The 20,965-nt window shown below is 28.4% G+C and overlaps 1 protein-coding gene across 1 annotated transcript in view; it reads right to left on the reverse strand.

The window, feature by feature from the left end:
- Positions 1-1,269: 1,269 nt before the first annotated feature.
- LOC142224432 (uncharacterized) overlaps positions 1,270-20,965 on the reverse strand; it is a 51,901-nt gene continuing 32,205 nt past the window's right edge. Inside the window, exons 2-3 of the mRNA XM_075294205.1 lie at positions 8,734-8,840; positions 1,270-1,437 (exon numbers count right to left, since the gene is read on the reverse strand). Of these exons, the coding sequence (XP_075150320.1) occupies positions 1,270-1,437; positions 8,734-8,840 (275 nt within the window). The remainder of the gene's footprint in view (positions 1,438-8,733; positions 8,841-20,965) is intronic.

Genomic DNA, 20,965 nt, shown 5'->3' on the forward strand with positions numbered 1-20,965 from the left:
ATAGACTCACTTTTTCCATTCAGCCAGCAAATAAATGAATTCAATCAAAAAAAGGATAGTGATACAAATTACAAAAATTCAAACAATAAAAATTTTTATTTTTAAAATAATATTTTTCGGGAAAAAAATTATTACGATAAACCCCCATTTTCCGATATTCGGAATCGCAAATCGCAAGAATTTATTTTTCTTAAAACAAAAATATTGAAATTTTCTTGAACTTAAATCAAATTTCAAGTTAAACGCATTTTTAAAGAGAAATGTTTGCCAAATTTAAGGTTTTTAATATTTATATTAAGGAAATATCAGAAAATATAAAATTTTGTAATTCCCAATATGGGAAAATGGGGGAATGTCTTAGAGATGACAGGATAACGATATTTTTGGCATATTTTTTAAACCTCAAAAAATTTTTTAAACAAAATTCTTTAAAAAAATTCAAAATTTTAAAAATAAAATAAGTCTAGAAGAATTAATTTGGTAGTTTGGTGGAATTCTTAATATTTTGCTAGATTTTGCAAAATATTCCTCTCTTTGGGGAATGTCTTAGAGATGACAGGTTAACGATATTTTTTGGCATATTTTTTTAAACCTTAAAATTCTTTTTAAACAAAATTCTTTAAAAAATTAATAATAATTTTAAAAATAAAATAAGTCTAGTAGAATATATTTAATGCGGCTTAAATAAAAAGAAATATTTTCAAAGAATTTAATATTGTGATAATTTTTTTTTAAGTTCATCTCCTCAAAACTTAGCTTTTGCACATATATGACTGACTGACTGACTGACTCTTTCAGACAATTAATCTTTTGTCCATATAAATTGCAATGTTGTTAAGTTAAATGCTTATTGAAATAAAAGATTTACACCACACCATTAAGGCTCACACTCACAAGAGTGAATGGTTGCCCTCGTTGACAAAAATAAAATAAAAAAATAACGAGAAATTAATAATATACCGAGCATATCGAAATTAAAAACAAAAAAAAAAAAAAAAACGAAAACCGTAAAAAATCCACTACTCTTCAATTCACTCATGGTGGAATGTGATTTATTAAAAAAAGGACTTCCAATGTAGAGTGAAGGGATTGGCATTTATCTTACCACACCAAATAAAATACACTCCAGACGGCTGTGTGAAGTATTTTATTTTGGTGGAACTGGGACCATGACGGTGAAAATCTATCTCATACACATCACAGAGAGACGACCTAGCAACCCCTGCCACCAGGCGGACGGACGGACAGACAGTGGCAGTATGTGTCACATTAAAATGAATGCAGCAATGGGAATTCAACAGGACTCTCAACAGTGAATACATCATGGCAATGTGAGTGAAGTCGTGCCACATTTAACATTGACAATATGTAAATGGTTTGCAAAATACCAAGAAAAACCAAAACGCACAAACACATAACTGCATCTCTTATTTGAATCTCATTGGGAAGTATTTTTTTGCCATGGGGTTTTTTGTACAACTTCAACCGGTAATAACAATCAGTGCCTTAATATGTTTTTGTGTGTGTGTTTTTTTTTTGTGTCTGAACATATATATGGGGAATAGTTACCAGTTACACTGGATGAATTTTGAATGAATTCACTTTGATATCGATACAGTGAAATCTCTGACAAGTGGAAACCCTCTGTCGCCAACAATTTGTCCACATTTGGGGTGTGTCCAGTTATGAGAGTTTAATTCTTATGTGTCAAACGTCTCACTACAGTTGCCCACTTCTGAGAGGTGTCCCGTTTTCAAAGTGTCCAAGTTTGAGAGATTCTACTGTACTGCTGTTTATACGGCTGTAACATAGGATACCCTATTTAGATGATGTGGTTATTCTACATTCAAGGTACTACAACTTCCAATTTGATATCACAAAGGATCATTATAACTCAAGACAGTAGATGTAATATGCCATTAGAAGTATCAATATCTGTTTCGATAACTGTTGCTGGAAATGTAAAGACCATTAACTTTTTCTATACTCGCCAGTAACTCTTCTACCGTTGTGTAGTGGTAGATTGTTTGACCATTTATCATAAGACAGTATGTGTAATATGACATTAGGGGTAGCAGTCACGGTTGCCATAGTTGTTAGAATTTTACCAAAAGTGGTAGAATTTTTACGGCTTAGTAGATTGGTAGGATTTCAGATTTTGCAATTTTTTATTTGCAAATTTTCTCTAGGAATAAAATGTTGACAAAATTTTCTATAGAAATAAAATTTTAAAAGATTTTTTTCTAGGAAAAATACTTTGACGAGATTTCCTATAGAAAAAAATTTTGAAAAACATTTTTTATAGAAAGAAAATTTTGCATAAAAAAATTTTGGACAAAATTTTCTCTTGGAATAAAATTAAAAAACAAACAAAATGTTGACGAGATTTCCTACAGAAAAAAAAATCTATAGAAAAAAATTTGAATTGACACAATTTTACAAAATTTCCTGTAGAAAAAAGTGACAAAATTTTCTCTTGGAAAAAAATTTAAAAAAAAATGTTGACGAGATTTCCTAAAGAAAAAAATTCTATAGAAAAAATTTGAATAAACAAAATTTGACAAAATTTCCTATAGAAAAAAGTTTTGACAAAATTTTGTAATGAAAAAATTTTACAAAATTTTGCATAAAAAATGTTGACGAGATTTCCTAAAAAAAAAATCTATAGAAAAAAATTTGAATAAACAAAATTTGACAAAATTTTCAAGAACACAAATATGAAGAAACAAGTAAGGAAAGTCTAAACAAAAATATGAAGAAACAAGTAAGGAAAGTCTAAAGTCGGGCGGGGCCTACTATATTATACCCTGCACCACTTTGTAGATCTAAATGTTCGATACCATATCACATCCGTTAAATGCTATATATAGAGGTTTGTCGATCTGGACAGAATTTGATAGACTTCTACAAAATCTATAGACTCAAGATTTAAGTCGGCTAATGCGCTAGGGTGGAACACAATGTTAGTAAAAAAATATGGGAAACGTTTAAATCTGAAGTAATTTTAAAGAAACTTCGAAAAAGTTTATTTATGATTTATCGCTTGATATATATGTATTAGAAGTTTTGTAAAATTAGAGTCATTTTTACAACTTCTCGACTAAGCAGTGGCGATTTTACAAGGAAAATGTTGGTATTTTGACCATTTTTGTCGAAATCATAAAAACATATATATGGGAGCTATATTTAAACCTGAACCGATTTCAACCAAATTTGGCACGCATAGCAACAATGCTAATTTTACTCTCTGTGCAAAACTTCAACTAAATCGGAGTTAAAAATTGGCCTCTGTGGTCATATGAGTGTAAATCGGGCGAAAGCTATATATGGGAGCTATATCTAAATCTGAACCGATTTCAACCAAATATTGTATGCATAGCTACAGTGCTAATTCTACTCCCTGTGCAAAATTTAAACTAAATCGGAGCAAAAAATGGGCCTCGGTGGTCATATGAGTGTAAATCGGCCGAAAGCTATATATTGGAGCTATATCTAAATCTGAACCGATTTCAACCAAATATTGTATGCATAGCTACAGTGCTAATTCTATATGATAAAATATGATAAAAATTCCACAGTGTGGAGCAGGGTATAAAAATTTTGACAAAGTTTTGTAATGAAAAAAAATTACAAAATTTTGCATAAAAAATTTGACAAAATTTCCTATAGAAAAAAGTTTTGACAAAAATTTCAAAAACAAAAATATGATAAAAATTAATATCGAAGAACAAATTTTTACAAAATTTTCAAATGAAATAAAATTGGACAAAATTTTCCATTGAAATAAATTTTTGATAAAATTTTCCACCGAAATAAAATTTTGACAAAATTTTCTATAAAACTAAAATTTTGACAACATTTTCTATAGAAAAAATGAAAAATTTTGTATAAAAAATTGACTAATTTTTCAAAAACAAAAAATGAAAAAATTTTCTCTAGGAATAAAATTTTGAAAAATGTTTCCCCAGGAATAAAATGTTGACGATATTTCCTAAAGAAAAAAGTTTGACAAAATTTTCTATAAAGTTGACAAAATTTTGTATAGAAAAAAGTTGGCCAAATTTCTTATAGCAAAAAGTTTTTTTATAGAAAAAATTTTGAATTTTCAAAAGCAAAAATATGATAAAAAATTTCTATAGAAGAAAAAAATTTTGACAAAATTTTCAAATGAAATAAAATGTTGACAAAATTTTCCATTGAAATAAACTTTCGACAAAATTTTCTATACAAGAAAAATATTGATAAAATTTTGCATAAAAAAATTGGCAAAATGTTCTATAGAAAAAAAAATTGACAAAATTTTCAAAAACAAAAAATGACCAAATTTTCTCTAGGAATAAAATTTTGAAAAATTTTTCTCTAGGAATAAAATTTTGACGAGATTTCCTATAGAAAAAAATTTGCAAAAAATTTTCTTAAAAAAATTGACAAAATTTTGCAAAAAAAAATTGACAAAATTTTGCAGAAAAAAATTGACAAAATTTTGCATAAAAAATTTCCTGTAGAAAAAAGTTTTGACAAAATTGTCAAAAACAAAAATATGATAAAAATTTCTACAGAAGAAAAAAGTGAAGTAATATTTTGACTAAATATTCTATAGAAAAATGACAAATTTTGCATAAAAATTGACAAAATTTTCGCTGTTTTGTTAAGCCACTAAATGACATATTTTTGATATTTTTATACCACGTTGAACAGCTTCTTTCTCAATTTCTTTGTTAGTGCAGTAGTTTTTGTAGATTTTGAACCCGGATCCCTTTAAAATTACGGATGCAATTGATGCCCCAACATAAAATCAAACTAATCAGTCCGATACTACAAATTTGGTACGTTGTCCCCGCACCGTAGTGTTAGCAAGCAAACAATTATGGCGCTTGAAAGTATGCAACGATTTTTCTTCTGTATTAGATAAGCCTATGAAATGAAATATATATAAAATGTTTGTTGGGCTTATTTCGATCGAATTAAAAAAACGCAACTTCATAATTTCATAGAGAAATTCATAAAACTCATTTAATACGAATTTTTGTATTTTTTATAAAAACCGAGTGCCACTTTTCTTTAAATTATTTTGCCACCTTTTTTTACAAAGTGGCACTACCAAATTTTCGTTAATTTTTTTGTTATTGGCCTTTAATATCATCAGTCCTATGATATATTCGTGCACTTTTCACGATTACAAATAAATAGCGATGTCTTTTGCAATGACAATCAAACAAATATACAACGTACATCGAATGTTCATGTACATTCGTTGAGAGTTGATATATGCGTGTATAAATAGCATAGTTTGGAAATTTCGTACTTTTTTCGATTTTTATTTATTTTTGTCAGAGAACGACAACTGTCATTTGTCTGTCACTTATCCGGAGAGGGTGATGCTTTCGTTTTGCGTTTTTTTTTTTTGCCAGAGCATATGCGTTTGTATTTTCTGTTCCTTTTTTTGCAATTCTTATATCATTCGCTACACTGTCATTTTATTGTTATTTTCCGTGTCATTTCCGTACTATTAAAGATTCCTTGCAACAATAAGACACTCTTTATATGCAGCTGAGCTCACGATAGAGCTTTGTGTCTTACTTTTGAATGGAGGAGTAAAGGTTATTTTTATCATGAGGATTTTTTTTGTGAAGTTCACTTTCAATGGGGACATTGGATGATTAAATGTGATATCAGGCAATGGATGATAATATTTATAGAAAGCAAAGACTTTTATTAAATGTCAAATATAGATTTGCTTTATTGCGATTTAATTTGTATGGAGGTGATTTTTAGAATTTGAAATACTCATACGCTACCAGGGATAATGTATTTTTGTTACTCATACGCTTAGGTGTGACATCCCAATATTTTTTACAACCAAATGTTCTTAGTTATGGATACTTTTTAAATTTTAAATTAATTTAAAATACAAATTATTGTTCCTGGAAAAACGTTTTTGGCCAAAAATTTGCCTAGTGTAAACGTAACCTTATAAATAATAATAATTATGGAATATATGAATTTGATGATTACTAAAATTGGTTTCAGGCAAGGGATTGATTTATTTATGGATGTTTTGTTTTATTATTTAAAATAATTTTAGCTATTTATAAGCCTCAAGGCCTCACGTGTTTTTATTAGGTGTGATTATTATATACAATTGAGGTAATCTTCTATGAAAAATATGATTTTTACATTAAAGATTCTGTTTGTAATTCATAAAAATATTGATCTGAAATCGCAGTTGGCAGAATTCTATTAAACATAGTAGATTTTTTACTGTTTGATAGAATTCTTGACATTTTGGTAGATTCCCATCCAAGAGTAACTTCAATTTTATACAGAAATAAAAGTTTGACAAAATGTTCAATAGAAGTAAAATTTAGACAATATTTTCAAAAGACACAAAATGTTGAGAAAATTTTCTATATAACTAAAATTTTGACAAAAATTTCTAAAGAAATAAAATTTTGACAAAATATTCAATAGAAATGAAATTTTGAAAAAAAAATTCTATAAAACTAAAATTTTGACAAAATTTTCTAAAGAAATAAAATTATGAAAAAAAATCTATATAACTAAAATTTTGACAAAATTTTCTAAAGAAAAAAATTTTTGGCAAAATATCCTATAGAAATAAACTTTTGAGAAATATTCTATAGCAGTAAAATTTTGAGAAACTTTTCTGTAGAACTAAAATATGGACAACATTTTCTAAAGAAGCAAAAATTTGTACAAAATTTTCTATAGAAATAAAATTTTGACTAAAATTTCCTAAAGAAATAAAATTTTGACAAAATTGTCTATAGAAATAAAATTTGTTGACAAAATTTTCCAAAGAAATAAAATTTTGACAAGATGTTCTATAGAAGTAGAATTCTTGACGTTTTGGTAGATTCCTCTCCAAGAGTTACTTCAATTTTATACAGAAATAAAAGTTTGACAAAATCTTCAATAGAAATAAAATTTTGACAATATTTTAAGTATAAAAAAATTTTGAGCAAACTTTCTATATAACTAAAATTTTGACAAAATTTTCCAAAGAAATAAAATTTTGACAAACGTTTCCAAAGAAATAAAATTTTGGCAAAATATTCAATAGAAAAAAAAATTATAAACAATTTTTCCATAGAACTAAAATTTTGACTACAATTTTCTACAGAAATAAAATTTTGACTACAATTTTCTAAAGAAATAAAATTTTCACAAAATTTTCTAAACAAATAAAATTTTGACAAAAATTTCTATAGAAATAAAATTAAAAAAAAAATCTATAGAACTAAAATTTTGACAAAATTTTCTAAAGAAATAAAATTTTGACAAATGGAGAAAATTTTCTATAGAAGTAAAATTTTGAAAAATTTTTCTATAGAACTAAAATTTGTACAAAAATTTCTATAGAATATAGAAATAAAATTTTGAAAAAAAATCTATAGAACTAAAATTTTGACAAATTTTTCTAAAGAAATAAAATTTTGAGAAACATTTCTATTAAAAATTTCTATAGAAACATTTCTATAGAAATACAATTTTTACTACAATTTTCTAAAGAAATAAAATTTTGACTACAATTTTCTAAAGACATAAAATTTTGACAAAATTTTCTAAAGAAATACAATTTTGACAAAAATGTCTATAGAAATAAAATTTTAAAAAAAATCTATAGAACTAAAATTTTGACAAAATTTTCTAAAGAACTAAAATTTTGACAAAATTTTCTAATGCAATAAAATTTTGAAAAAAATTTTCTAAAAAATATAATTTTGGCAAAATATTCTATAGAAATAAAATTTTGAAAATTTTTCTATAAAACTAAAATTTGGACAAAATTTTCTATAAATTCAATATAATTAAAAATTTAAATTTTTGTTCTAAGTCATACTATCAAAGTCCATTGATCAAAGTCAAAAACTTAAAAATAAGACTTTTTATTAATTTGGTAGATTTTTGGTAAAATATTCTAACAATTTTGGTAGGTTGTCTTTGGTCAGAGTGGCAACTGTGTCTGAGACCACATACAGTATAAATTATATATTGGTGAAATTTAGAGTTCATCTAGACATGTCCGTCCGTCTGCTAAAATCACGGTAACTTTCACGCGAATTGTTTCATATCGATCTGACTAAACTGACCCATATTAATGTTTTTTTTTTTTATAAAGCCTTTGATAAACCATCTCCAAATAAAACTTTATAAGCGTATGGGTTTGACCCTCTTGAAATCACAAAAAATTTAAGAGCTGGTATAGTTTTTTTGTTAGATTTGATTTCTAATTATTTTATATATGTTTGTTCGGTATTTGAAATAATTCTAAATACTCATACGCCAGAATGGTTCATGTATTTTCGGTAATTATACGCTTGGATGTGCCCTCTGTGTTTTATTGGTCGTTTGAGTTCAACCATAGGTCTATAAAAAGTAGTATCAAAGAAGCAGATGGAAACTATATAAAGAACTAAAATGTGTATATGTTAGACATCCTTATTGATATTTAAAATAATTTATAATACTCATACGCCAAGAGCGCCCATATATTTCTGTTACCCAAACGCCTTGGTGTGATTGCTTATTTTTTTATATGAAATTGATTAATGGGAAATGTGAAAAATGGTTTGATAATTAGAAATTGGATAGTTAATATTGAGCTTATGGTGGTAAATTAATTCATAATTATAAATATATAATGAATACCCAGGCCCCTAATTAGTTTAGTATTAATTGTAATTTTCAATTATTTAATTTTTCACTTACCTTATATGATCCTAAATTTTTAACAGAACACGCCAATTTGATATTGCGTCCAGCAGGTACTGTAACATTTTCTATGTATTCGGTAAATTCGGGTTCTTCTGTGATAGCTGCAATGATAAATGAATTTCCAATTCATCCATTTAATTTATTCACACTCTAAAAGACTTAGACAATCAATGAAACTAATAAGCGATTATAATTAAATCATAATTATCTTTTGATTTCGAAATGACATAAATAGTTTGTTGTCATACAATTTTTGATTATTTGTATTAAAAATTTCTGATATGCTCGAAATTGTAAAATGCTTTAATTATCTATATAAAATTTTATGCATATTTAGTTTGTTTGTTTTTGGGGATAATATCTCAAAATGATAATGACAAAAGCAGCAAATTATCCCTAAATAGAGTCATGATGGCTCTCAACGATATTTGTGGTGTTGATGATAATGTTTGTGTCAATGTCTGGGTGGTGTTCATGTGGATGTGGTTGTTGTGGCCATGTTATTGTGGTTTGTTCTTTTGTGGTTATATTATGTGTGCTATAGACTTAGTTATTAGGGTGGATACATAGACTGGGATGACGCTTCGTGTAGCGTATGATGGTGTTTTAAACTCTATAGCATTAAAACACATGTTTAGCTCAATGGCAAAGTGGCTCTGCGGATATTTGGTACATTTGTATGCCAAGCTCACTTAAACCCTAACTTATTAAGACCACGGTTGGCACTCAACCTAAAAATAATCTACCAAAATTGGAAGAAAAGTTTACCAAAAAAACGTATTTTACTTCTATAGAAAATGTTCTCAAAATTTTATTTCTATAGAAAATTTTGTCAAAATTTTATTCCTATAGAAAATTTTGTCAAAATATTATTTCTATAGAAAATTTTTATTTCTATATAAAATTTTGTCAAAATTTTATTTCCATAGAAAATTTTGTTAAAATCTTATTTCTAAGAAAAATTTTATTTCTATAGACAATTTTGTCAAAATTTTATTTCTATAGAAAATTTTGTCAAAATTTTATTTCCATAGAAAATTTTGTGAAAATTTTATTTCTATAGAAAAGAGATGGAGGGAGGGAGGCAAAATTCAAACATCGTCTTTTCGATTCACCGACTGTTTGTCACAAAAGCTGTAGCTGACCTTTTGCAATCCTCAACATCGAATAATCCATTTTCAAATATTTTGAAAAGCTATTAAAAGATTTATTTTATGTTGGTCGATTTTTGATAAATTAAAAAAAAAAAAAAGAAAAATTCAATCAGTCCGCATTTTGATTTTTATTACAATCCCTAGTCGGGTACACCAGCTTAATTGTACACTCTCCGAGGGATATATGGTATATTTTAGTGCCAACCTTACTTAAACCCAAACGTATAAAGACTATGGTTGCCAAAAAGAAAAAAGATACAAAAAAAACACAAAAACATATTTTGCTAAATTTTACTTCTTTAGTAAATTTTATAAAAATTTTAATTTCAATTGAAAATTTTATCAAAATTTAGACCAAGACCTTGAAAAAAACATTATTTTATTAAAATTTTATTTCTATAGAAAATTTTGTCAAAATTTTATTTCTATAGAATATTTTGTCAAAATTTTATTTCTATAGAATATTTTGTTAAAATTTTATTTCTATAGAAAATTTTGTCAAAATTTTATTTCTTTAGAAATTTTTTCAAAACTTTATATCTATAGAAATTTTTTTCAAAATTTTATTTCTATAGAATATTTTGTCAAAATCTTATTTTCATAGAAAATTTCGTCAAATTTTATTTCCATAGAAAATTTTGTCAAACTTTTATTTCTATAGGAAATTTTTTATATCTATAGGAAATTTTGTCAAAATTTTATTTCTATAGGAAATTTTGTGAACATTTTATTTCTATAGGAAATTTTGTGAACATTTTATTTCTATAGGAAGTATTGTCAAAATTTTATTTCTATAGGAAGTATTATCAAAATTTTATTTCTATAGGAAGTATTATCAAAATTTTATTTCTATAGAAAATTTTTTCGAAACTTTATTTCTATAGAAAATGTCAAAATTTTATTTGAAAAAATTTTATTTCTATAGAAAATTTTGTCAAAATTTTATTTCCATAGAAAACTTTGTCAAAATTTTATTTCTATAGGAAATTTTGGCAAAATGTTATTTTGTATATGAAATTTTGTCAAAATATTATTTCTATAGAAACATTTTTCAAAACTTTATTTCTATAGATATTTTTTTTTCAAAACTTTATTTCTATAGAAAATTTTGCCAAAATTTTATTTTCATAGAAAATTTCGTCAAATTTTATTTCCGTAGAAAATTTTGTCAAACTTTTATTTCTAAAAAAAATTTTGTCAAATTTTCTATAGATTTTTTTTAATTTTGTCAAAGATTTTTTCTATAGAAAATTTTCTAAAAATTTTATTTCTATAGAAAATTTTGTCAACATTTTATTTCTATAGAAAATTTTTGTCAAAATTATATTGCTTTAGAAATTTTGTCAAAATTTTATTGCTTTAGAAAATTTTGTAAAAATTTTATTTCTATAGAATATTTTGTCAAAATTTTATTTCTATAGAAAATTTTGTAAAAATTTTATTTCTATAGAATATTTTGTCAAAATTTTATTTCTATAGAAAGTTTTGTCAAATTTGATTGCTTTAGAACGTTTTGTCAAAATTTTATTTCTATAGAATATTTTGTCAAAATTTTATTTCTATAGAAAATTTTGTCAAAATTTTATTTCTATAAAAAATTGTGTCAAAATTTTATGGCTTTAAAAAATGTTGTTAACATTTTGTTTGTATAGAAAATTTTTTTCTATAAAATTTTATTTCTATAGAAAATTTAGTCAAAATTTTATTTCTATAGAAAATTGTGTCAAAATTTTATTTATAAAAAAAATTGCTATGAATAGCAATACTATTTTTGGGTATCGTACGAAAATTTTCTTTTGCTTTATTTCATATTGAACTTATGTATACGGTCATTGAACTTTATCCTCACGTTTATTTCATAAAATTTTTGAGACATACTTAAAAAAAGTAAGATTTCATTCAGCTGTGGAAAATTTCGATAAAAATAATAAAAATTAACTACAAGCAAATAATTTTTTTCCAATAGAAATAAGTTAAATTTAGCATTACTTTAATTACGGAAATTTTTTTCTGTGCAGGACTTCAGAGCTGCCTTAGGACAATTTCTCATAATATTCGGTCTTTTTTAACACCACGTTAGATTAACATGAGCTGGAGGCGACCACTAGCTGGTATGGCAGCCCACACAATTACCCTGAGCGCCGTTTAAGTTTTGGTGACCAATTGAAAATGTAAATTTTTTGCTGACCTCTTGGTAAGTAAACTCGATATTTTTTTTTTTTGTTAACAAACTGCTAAATTTGGAATCTTTTCTTATTAAAAAAATGGTAACTGGCCACTATCGTGCAAGCGAAGTAACTCCTTGGTTTTTACAAGTCTAATATTTTTGGTGCATCGGTAAGCTAGTGCTCTTTTTGGAACTTCAGTGGCTTAGTCCACGTTTTTTTTTTTTAATATTTTTACATCCGTTCTAGCAAAATGTTCTGCTCATTAGCATATTTTCTACTACTGCGTCGTGGATTTCTGGTATTGTTATCGAGTTTTTTGTCTACTTTTACACGTGCTACCAGTAACATGGTAACGAGCAATGTTATGGGAAACCAAATTATTGTTCATATTTAAATGCTGGAGGGCTCAAACGATAGCCACTTGTTGTTTTCCAGCCAAATATATGCAATAGATCACAGGACTACATTTGTCAGCTGTATTTGCGAAATTTTGACGTTCCACCCTAATGTTGATATATTTAAATAAAGTCAATGATTTCTCTTGACTACTACTACTGCTACTGCTATTTTGGTCATTGGCTCTGCTTATAATTGTCAATAGCATCAGCATCAGCATTATCATTATTATCATCCTTATTGATATTCCTGTCGCTTTCATTGTTGTTGTTGCTGGCGATGTTATGCTATTGTTCGGTTTGGTGGCATGGTCTCGAGGTCGTTGTTATAATAATATATGGCATTGTAATTAAATTCAATCAAATTTCAATTATTGAACTAATAAATTAACTGGCAATAAACACAAAATGTTTACTTCCAAATTCCACCCACACATACACGCACAAACACCCATACACAACAAGCAGCACACCGCCAATAATAATGAAAACAACATCAGCAGAATTCAATATAGCGTTGTAGTGTTGTGTTGAGCTGGCATATTATCTCATACACATGTCAGAGCATGTATCCGTTTCCGTTTCCTGCAAATACACCTAACACACTCACACACATACACCATGTTCAACTCTCATCTAACAAAAGGCACTCATGTTTACATGGGTAAAACCTAATGATATGTAAACGATGTTGTTAAATGTTTCAATACACACAAGCATACATACATATATATATGTAGCTGACACATATACATACACCCACTTACACAATTATACACACCCCAGCCACAAAATTCATACTCATATACACTTTTGTTTGGTATTGTATAACATTATTGGCTATATGTGTGTGAGTGTGTGTAAATTTATTCGAGCTATAGTTGTAGCATAAAAGGCTGCGAAACAGTGTAAGAAATTCGGGGGGAATATGGAAAACGGAACCAGAAATTTGAAGAAAATTCAATGAATTTTCACCATCGTAAATATCATCAAAAAGTCTGAATCCCCCATTCTGGCTGTTACATGTGTTGAACATAAATGATTGAAATTATTACGAAATATTTCATTGCATGAATTTGATGGGTGGCATTGACATTTACAACTAACGTTTGTGTGAATGTGGTGAAAAAACTGCATTTACCCCAATATTCCTTTGAATGAAAACATTCAAATTGATTTATATAATGCATCGAATAAACGACGACGCACTATAAATTATATAAAATCTTAAAGTTTACATTAAATCATTGATTATTTAATTAAAATGAAGAAAACAAATTAACTACATTGTATGGAAAATATATAACAGCCAAGGAATGTGATTAAAGTGTTTAAAGGTTGAGAAATGGAGGGGATAATAAAACAAAAATTTTTTGGCGTTAAACTATGAACATTTTTCATTTGAAATTCGTGACATATGCACTGAAAAAAAACATGCCCGGTTCCAAAGATTTTGTCTTTACTCTAAAAATGTTGGTATTGATTCCGAGCCAAAGAAGCGGAGAATGCAAGTAAGGACACTTTTAAGAAACAATTCTCTTTTAAATTTGGGTTTTGTGTACTTGCTTCTAGGAAGCAAATATAAATTTTTCGTTTTTTCAGCTTTTTTTCTTCATATGCTATCAAAGTCCTTTAAAAACGAGTTAACGACAACTTTACTTTCCAAATACAGACTCGACTTCCAGTAGAAATTATGCTATGTTTTAAGTAAAAAACGTCTTTACAATAAAGTTTTGAAAAACATGTCCTATATTTGAACGATTTTTTGCTTTGTAGTCAAGATGCAAAAAGACAACAAATTTAAAGACAATTTCATTAAATTTAAAGAATTTTTCTGAATTATTAAAGTCAAGTTGAACTTAGCCCAAAAAATTTTTCTTTCATGTTATGATACCCATTTTTAAGTCAAATCACTTAATTATAAGGACAATATGACTTCATTGAAAAGTTTATCGACTTTTAGACAAGGAAAAAAAAAACTTTATATTAAAGAAATGTTTTTCTATGCTAAGCAAAATTTGTATTCGTATTGTAAAGACATGAAATCTTTGGCATCACGACAATATTTTTTTTCAGTGTGGAAATTTCTCTAACAAGAGAACTTTTTAGACGATTTTTGGTATTTTCATAGGTAAAATTCGTTAAAGAGACTCCTCCTCCTTGTTAGTGCACTTTCCTAAGTAACATTTAATAAACACTACACTGAATAAAACTATTGACCAAAAGAGAAGATTATGGAACCTAAATATTAGTGCAAGCAATATATACAATATTAAGGACAAGTTTCTATAAAATAAATATATTAAAATATTGGTTCTTTAAATTTAGGACAAGAATTTTTGAAATTTGTGTCTCTCTGTTAAAGTCCGTATGTCTTTGAAGTTAGGTAATTTTTCCATAAATTTAAGAAATTTTTTTTTTGGTTTAAAGAAATGATCTCTAAATTAGCTGAGATATTAAATTCATAATTTCATTCATAAAAATCAAGAATAGGCTAATACTCATTTTGAGGATTTATCATACTTGGTTTAACATTTTTAGCTTTGAAGTATTTGTTATAACTTGAGTTTTTAAACTGACGTTTATTTATACATGCATTTATTGATATATCGGAAAAAACAACGAAATTAAAAAGTCTTTATTTTAAAGAAGCAACATCATTGGGTTGGAATCGTTAAGAAAGGCCTTACGCGATGGTAAAATTCCTTGAATGCAACTAAATTTTTTGTAAGTATGGGTGTGAATCCGTATGGGAGAAAAATAAGAACCGATTTAGACATTGCTTCACTTTTAAATATAAGATTAGCATACTTCACAGCAGAACACAAATCATAATTTGTCCTTATGTAACCTCAAATTCAAACACGACTTTGTGTACAGACACCTAAAAAAACTCTCAAAAGAAATCTCGTATTTTTGAATACGTTTTGGCTTTGTAGTCAAGTTATAAAAATTCATTGAATTTAGGGATGATTTCAATAATTTTGAAGATTTATTATCAAGTTTTAAGCACAAATAGACCTCAGTTCTACTCTGAAAAGATATTGAGGCCAAAGATTTTATGTCCTTAATAAAAATTAAAACAAAAGAAAAATTATTTGACAAAGGTCAACTTGAAATTGTCTTTACACTAATAGAAAAAATTACATTCCAAAATCGTGAACGAATGGTAACAAAATGAAACGGAAATATTCACGAAAAATTAAAACAGAAAATTCACTGCTTCGTCCACGAGCGTTCACAATTTCATGAAAGGCTTTCGTTTTCTTTGGCCATGAAAAGTCTTAAAATATTCGTTAGACGTTCTTATGGTCACTTCGTCGGTGGTGCAATGCGCTAAGACTGTTAGCGCGTATGGTGCAGTTAACCCAAGTTCGAGTCACGGTAGCGGATTTTTTTATACCCTCCACCATAGGATGGGGGGTATATTAACTTTGTCATTCCGTTTGTAACACATCGAAATATTGCTCTAAGACCCCATAAAGTATATATTCTGGGTCGTGGTGAAATTCTGAGTCGATCTGAGCATGTCCGTCCGTCCGTCCGTCTGTTGAAATCACGCTAACTTCCGAACGAAACAAGCTATCGACTTGAAACTTGGCACAAGTAGTTGTTATTGATGTAGGTCGGACGGTATTGCAAATGGGCCATATCGGTCCACTTTTACGTATAGCCCCCATATAAACGGACCCCCAAATTTGGCTTGCGAGGCCTCTAAGAGAAGCAAATTTCATCCGATCCGGCTGAAATTTGGTACATGGTGTTAGTATATGGTCTCTAACAACCATGCAAAAACTGGTCCATATCCGTCCATAATTATATATAGCCCCCATATAAACCGACCCCCGATTTGGCTTGCAGAGCCGATCCGGCTGAAATTTGGTACGTGGTGTTAGTATATGGTCTCTAACAACCATGCAAAAATTGGTACATATCGGTCCATAATTATATATAGCCCCCATATAAACCGATCCCCCGATTTGGCTTGCGGAGCCTCTAAGAGAAACAAATTTCATCCGATCCGGCTGAAATTTGGTACATGGTGTTAGTTATGGTCTCTAACAACCATGCAAAAATTGGTTCACATCGGTCCATAATTATATATAGCCCCCATATAAACCGATCCCTGATTTGGCTTGCGGAGCCTCTAAGAGAAGCAAATTTCATCCGATCCGGCTGAAATTTGGTACATGGTGTTAGTATATGGTCTCTAACAACCATGCAAAAATTGGTCCATATCGGTCCATAATTATATAGAACCCCCATATAAACCGATCCCCATATTTGACCTCCGGAGACCCTTCGAAGAGCAAAGTTCATCCGATCCGGTTGAAATTTGGTACGTGGTTTTAGTAAATGGTCGCTAACAACCATGCAGGAATTGGTCCATATCGGTCCATAATTATATTGAGCCCCCATATAAACCGATCCCCAGATTTGACCTCCGGAGCACCTTGGAAGAGCAAAATTCTTCCCATTCGGTTGAAATTTGGTACGTGATGTTAGTATAGGGTATCCAACAACCATGCAGGAATTGGTTCCTATCAGTCCATAATAATATATAGCTCCCATATAAACCGATCCCCGATTTGAACTCCGAATCCTCTTCGAAGAGCAAAATTCATCCGATCTGGTTGAAATTTGGTAAGTGGTGGTAGCATATGATATTTAACAACCATGTGAGTTGAAATTTGTGGATGACAGTCTTTCGTAGAAGTTTCTACGCAATCCATGGTGGAGGGTACATAAGATTCGGCCTGGCCGAACTTACGGCCGTATATACTTGTTTTTTATAAACTCGTAACCATTACGTTTTTAGATCATGAACGCTGGTTATTATTTTGAGGACGCATGGTGACAATTTATCGTTGTCCGATATACACCGTCTGTTCTCCGTTTGACACCACATGTGTGTGTGTTGATTCACTTTCATGAACGGATCGTTTTAAAAATGAGCACGCCATTCATGATTTTTCATGAAATTGAGTAATTTTTAGTAATTTTGAGATATTCTTCAAAATTAATGAAATTGTCTTTCCACTAATAGAAAAAATTACATTCCAAAATCGTGAATGGAAGGTAACAAAATGAAACGGAAACATTCACGAACAATTAAAACATAATGAGTGTGGATTTCTTGACTTTTTGTATTTTGACTACAAAGCAAAAAAGCAAAGGAAATATATTTCAATACTATATTTTAAAGACTTTATTTACTTGAAACATGGAATAATTTCTACTTCGAGTTTGAATTTGTAAATTGAAGTTGTCGTTGAAACGTGTTTAAAGGACTTTGATAGCATAGAAAGAAAAAAACAGAAAAAACAGAAAAAAACGACTAAATTCAAATTTCTTTCCTAAAATCAAATACGCAAAATTCTAATTTAGAGAATTTGTCCCAGAGATATCATTACTTCAATTATCCGCTTCTTTGGCTCGGAATCAATACCAAAACCCTTAGTGTAAGGACAAAATTTTTAGAACCGGGCATACTTTTTTTCAGTGTATAGAGTTTTCTTTTATGTAAAGTCGAATTTTTGTCTATTCTAAGTACAAAACGTATTCATTGAAAATTTTCTTGTCAACGACAAATGCGCCTTTTTTTATTTTTTTCATAAAGAGTCAAGTCGCTAGACCCTATATGACCCAAAAGCTACACACTTCCTTGAATAATTGACTTAATTTATAACAATAACTAGTATACAAAATAGTAAAAATTAAAAAGAATCGCAAGCTACTCTATAATCTAGTCTTTTATTTTAAGTAAATCTCACATTTGCATTTTAAGGACAGCAAATCTTTGTATTTCCGACAATAGTTTTTCAGTGAAGGAATAAAACTTCCTTTTAAATTATTGGCTTAGTTGAAAGGAAAAAGACATAAAAACAAATAAGATTACAAATCTTTCGGATTTGGTGTGTGTGTGTTTTTTTATTTTATATGGTCTTGTAAATCTTTTTTGTTCTTCTTCTATGTTGGTGGTATTATAATTAAGATTAATGTATTTTTATGATGCAATATCTCAAAGATATTCGGACATTTGAGCGAAAATTTCGCTTACACCAACATATATGGGAAAATCAAAACATGGCCGTCCTTAAATAGCATTGAGAGTAAAAGATGGCTAAATCGGAAAGAAGACAAAAGCCAGCTAGAAATAATTTGTTTAACGTAGACACTGAAAACAAAAAACTTTCTCATATTGCACTCAAAAAAAAAAAAAAAAAAATGTTTACTTAATCCAAAGATTTTGACCCTCCCTTAAGGATTTTGGTATTGATTCCGAGCCAAAGATGCGGCTCCTTTAAAATAAAGAATTTTTTTTAGCGACCTATCTGGCTTTAAATCTAAGACCAAAAAAATAAAATTAGGATACAGATCCTATTTATCAAATTTTCATTCTCTTTTCGCGGTTTATTAATGAAGGGGATACTTCAAAGTAAAAAAAGGTTTTCTTAATTAAAAAAAGAAAAAACATTAAACAAAAGACGCTAAATCCTCCAAATATGTCTTAGCCTATATTTGAAGCGTTTTTATCTTAAATCTAAAGTTTCAATATTTTAGTTAATTTAAGGAAAATTTCTTTAAATCAAAAATGTGTTTCTTTACTTTAAGGAAAATTAGTCGTAGTTCAAAGACATGCGGCTTTACCGGAGGGACGCAAATTTACAAAATTTGTGTCCTAAATTTAATGAAAACAATTTTTGAAGCAAAGATTATGAAGTTTATTTTGAGTAAAATTTCATTACTTTAAAGAAATTTGTCCTTAATATTTTGTAAATTTCGCATCTTAAAATTTAGGTTGCGTAATCTTTAATATCAAGTAAATATTTTTTTCAGTGTGGGGAAATTGTAACTAAACCATAATAATTGTAATGAACTAAATTAAAGTTAGAATGGCTTTAGTTCCCTGGAGGGTTCACCCATTTTTGAGAGCAATTACATTTCTCTCTAAATTTCTTAATACGTTTTGGTTTAAGTCCTTTTTAATCTCCACTCTGAATTTTAACAATTACACATTCTCGACTATCCTTCACAATTGCAGATATGAAATTTCATTCGATTGTAACAAAAACTGCCCAAAATTGTTCATTCAGCCCTCACAATTGTAGTGCTTGAACAATGCCATAAAATCTACGCAATTTTGTTGTCGTTGTTATTTTTAGCCAACCAAAAGAGTCTCAACAGTCCACTAAGGCCACATGTTGGTTTTTGGCCTATAGGCCATATGGCAATGTGATAGCTGTACTCGTGTCGTTGTCGTGGTAGTGGATATAATAAAACTTAAATTTTCCACTTACATGGCCAAAAGCAACAGTGGCTATAACGATTTATGGGGCCACCACGATGACATGGAGTTCTGTGTATTGAAGTACATGACTACGTTTGTGGTAGACACCATGTCATTTGAGCGTATTGGTGAAACAGGATATGCGTCTTTAAACTGGAGATGTGTGTAATTGTGTGCGAATTGTCATTATTGGGGGGGGGGGGGGGAATGATAGTAGCAATAATAAAGCGTTGATGGTTGTATACTAAAATCATAGCCTAGAGGTGATGTAAATATCTGTGTTATAATTAAAGAAATATTTTAAATATCTATGAATTAATTAGCAAATTCCATGAGACAAAATAGCAAGGATGTCATAGTCAAGAGATGAAAAAAAAATGCAATTTTGTTTTTGTCTTTGGTATAAATCCTCATAACTTTTTTATATCCTCTATCACAGAACGAAGATTTATCATCAAATAAATAATTTTATAACAATGGACTGATTGGTCTAACTGAGCCTGAAGTATCGAATTGGCTCTATACCTATGGGGTTTATTGTTCCGATTGTAGTATATTGAAATAAAAAACTTTATCTGGTTGAAAATCTAAGGCGATTCAGGGAAATCAACTTGCAGCATACACAGAAAAAAAATTCTCGAACATTTTTCCAATTAAAATCTTAATTGAGTTTTAAAAAATATTCAATTAAAAATTTAATTGATTCAACAAATTTTTTAATAGAAATAAAAATCATTCACACAAATTAATAGTATCAATAATTTGTTTAATTGGATCAATTATTTTTTTAATTGGCTGTCAATTAATTTTTAATTGATACACTCATTTCTGTGATTGAAGACTTTTCAATTAAGAAATTAATTGGATCAATTAAATTCATGATTAAATCAGATTTTTTTTGTGTGTGTGTGTATAATAATGAAAACTTTGTATGGACACATGGCAAGTCTGATTCGAAAATCGAGTACATTTATCCAAATTTTTATGCAGCCTCCATTGTATTAGCTCTTTCTGGCTATAGCACATTGTACTCCTTATATGTACTCCATAAAGACTTCCCACGAATATTTTTTGATTATTTTGAAATTCTGAATCGATCTGGGCAAGTCCGTCAGCGCCAGCATTCATAGGACTACGGATATTATCCTTAAGCCTCATTTTTTATCCAAAATTAATTTCATTTTGACTTCATTAGCTTCCTTAATGATTGTCATATAA

Source organism: Haematobia irritans, chromosome 2 (assembly GCF_050003625.1).
Source record: "Haematobia irritans isolate KBUSLIRL chromosome 2, ASM5000362v1, whole genome shotgun sequence".
Classification (NCBI taxonomy): domain Eukaryota; kingdom Metazoa; phylum Arthropoda; class Insecta; order Diptera; family Muscidae; genus Haematobia; species Haematobia irritans.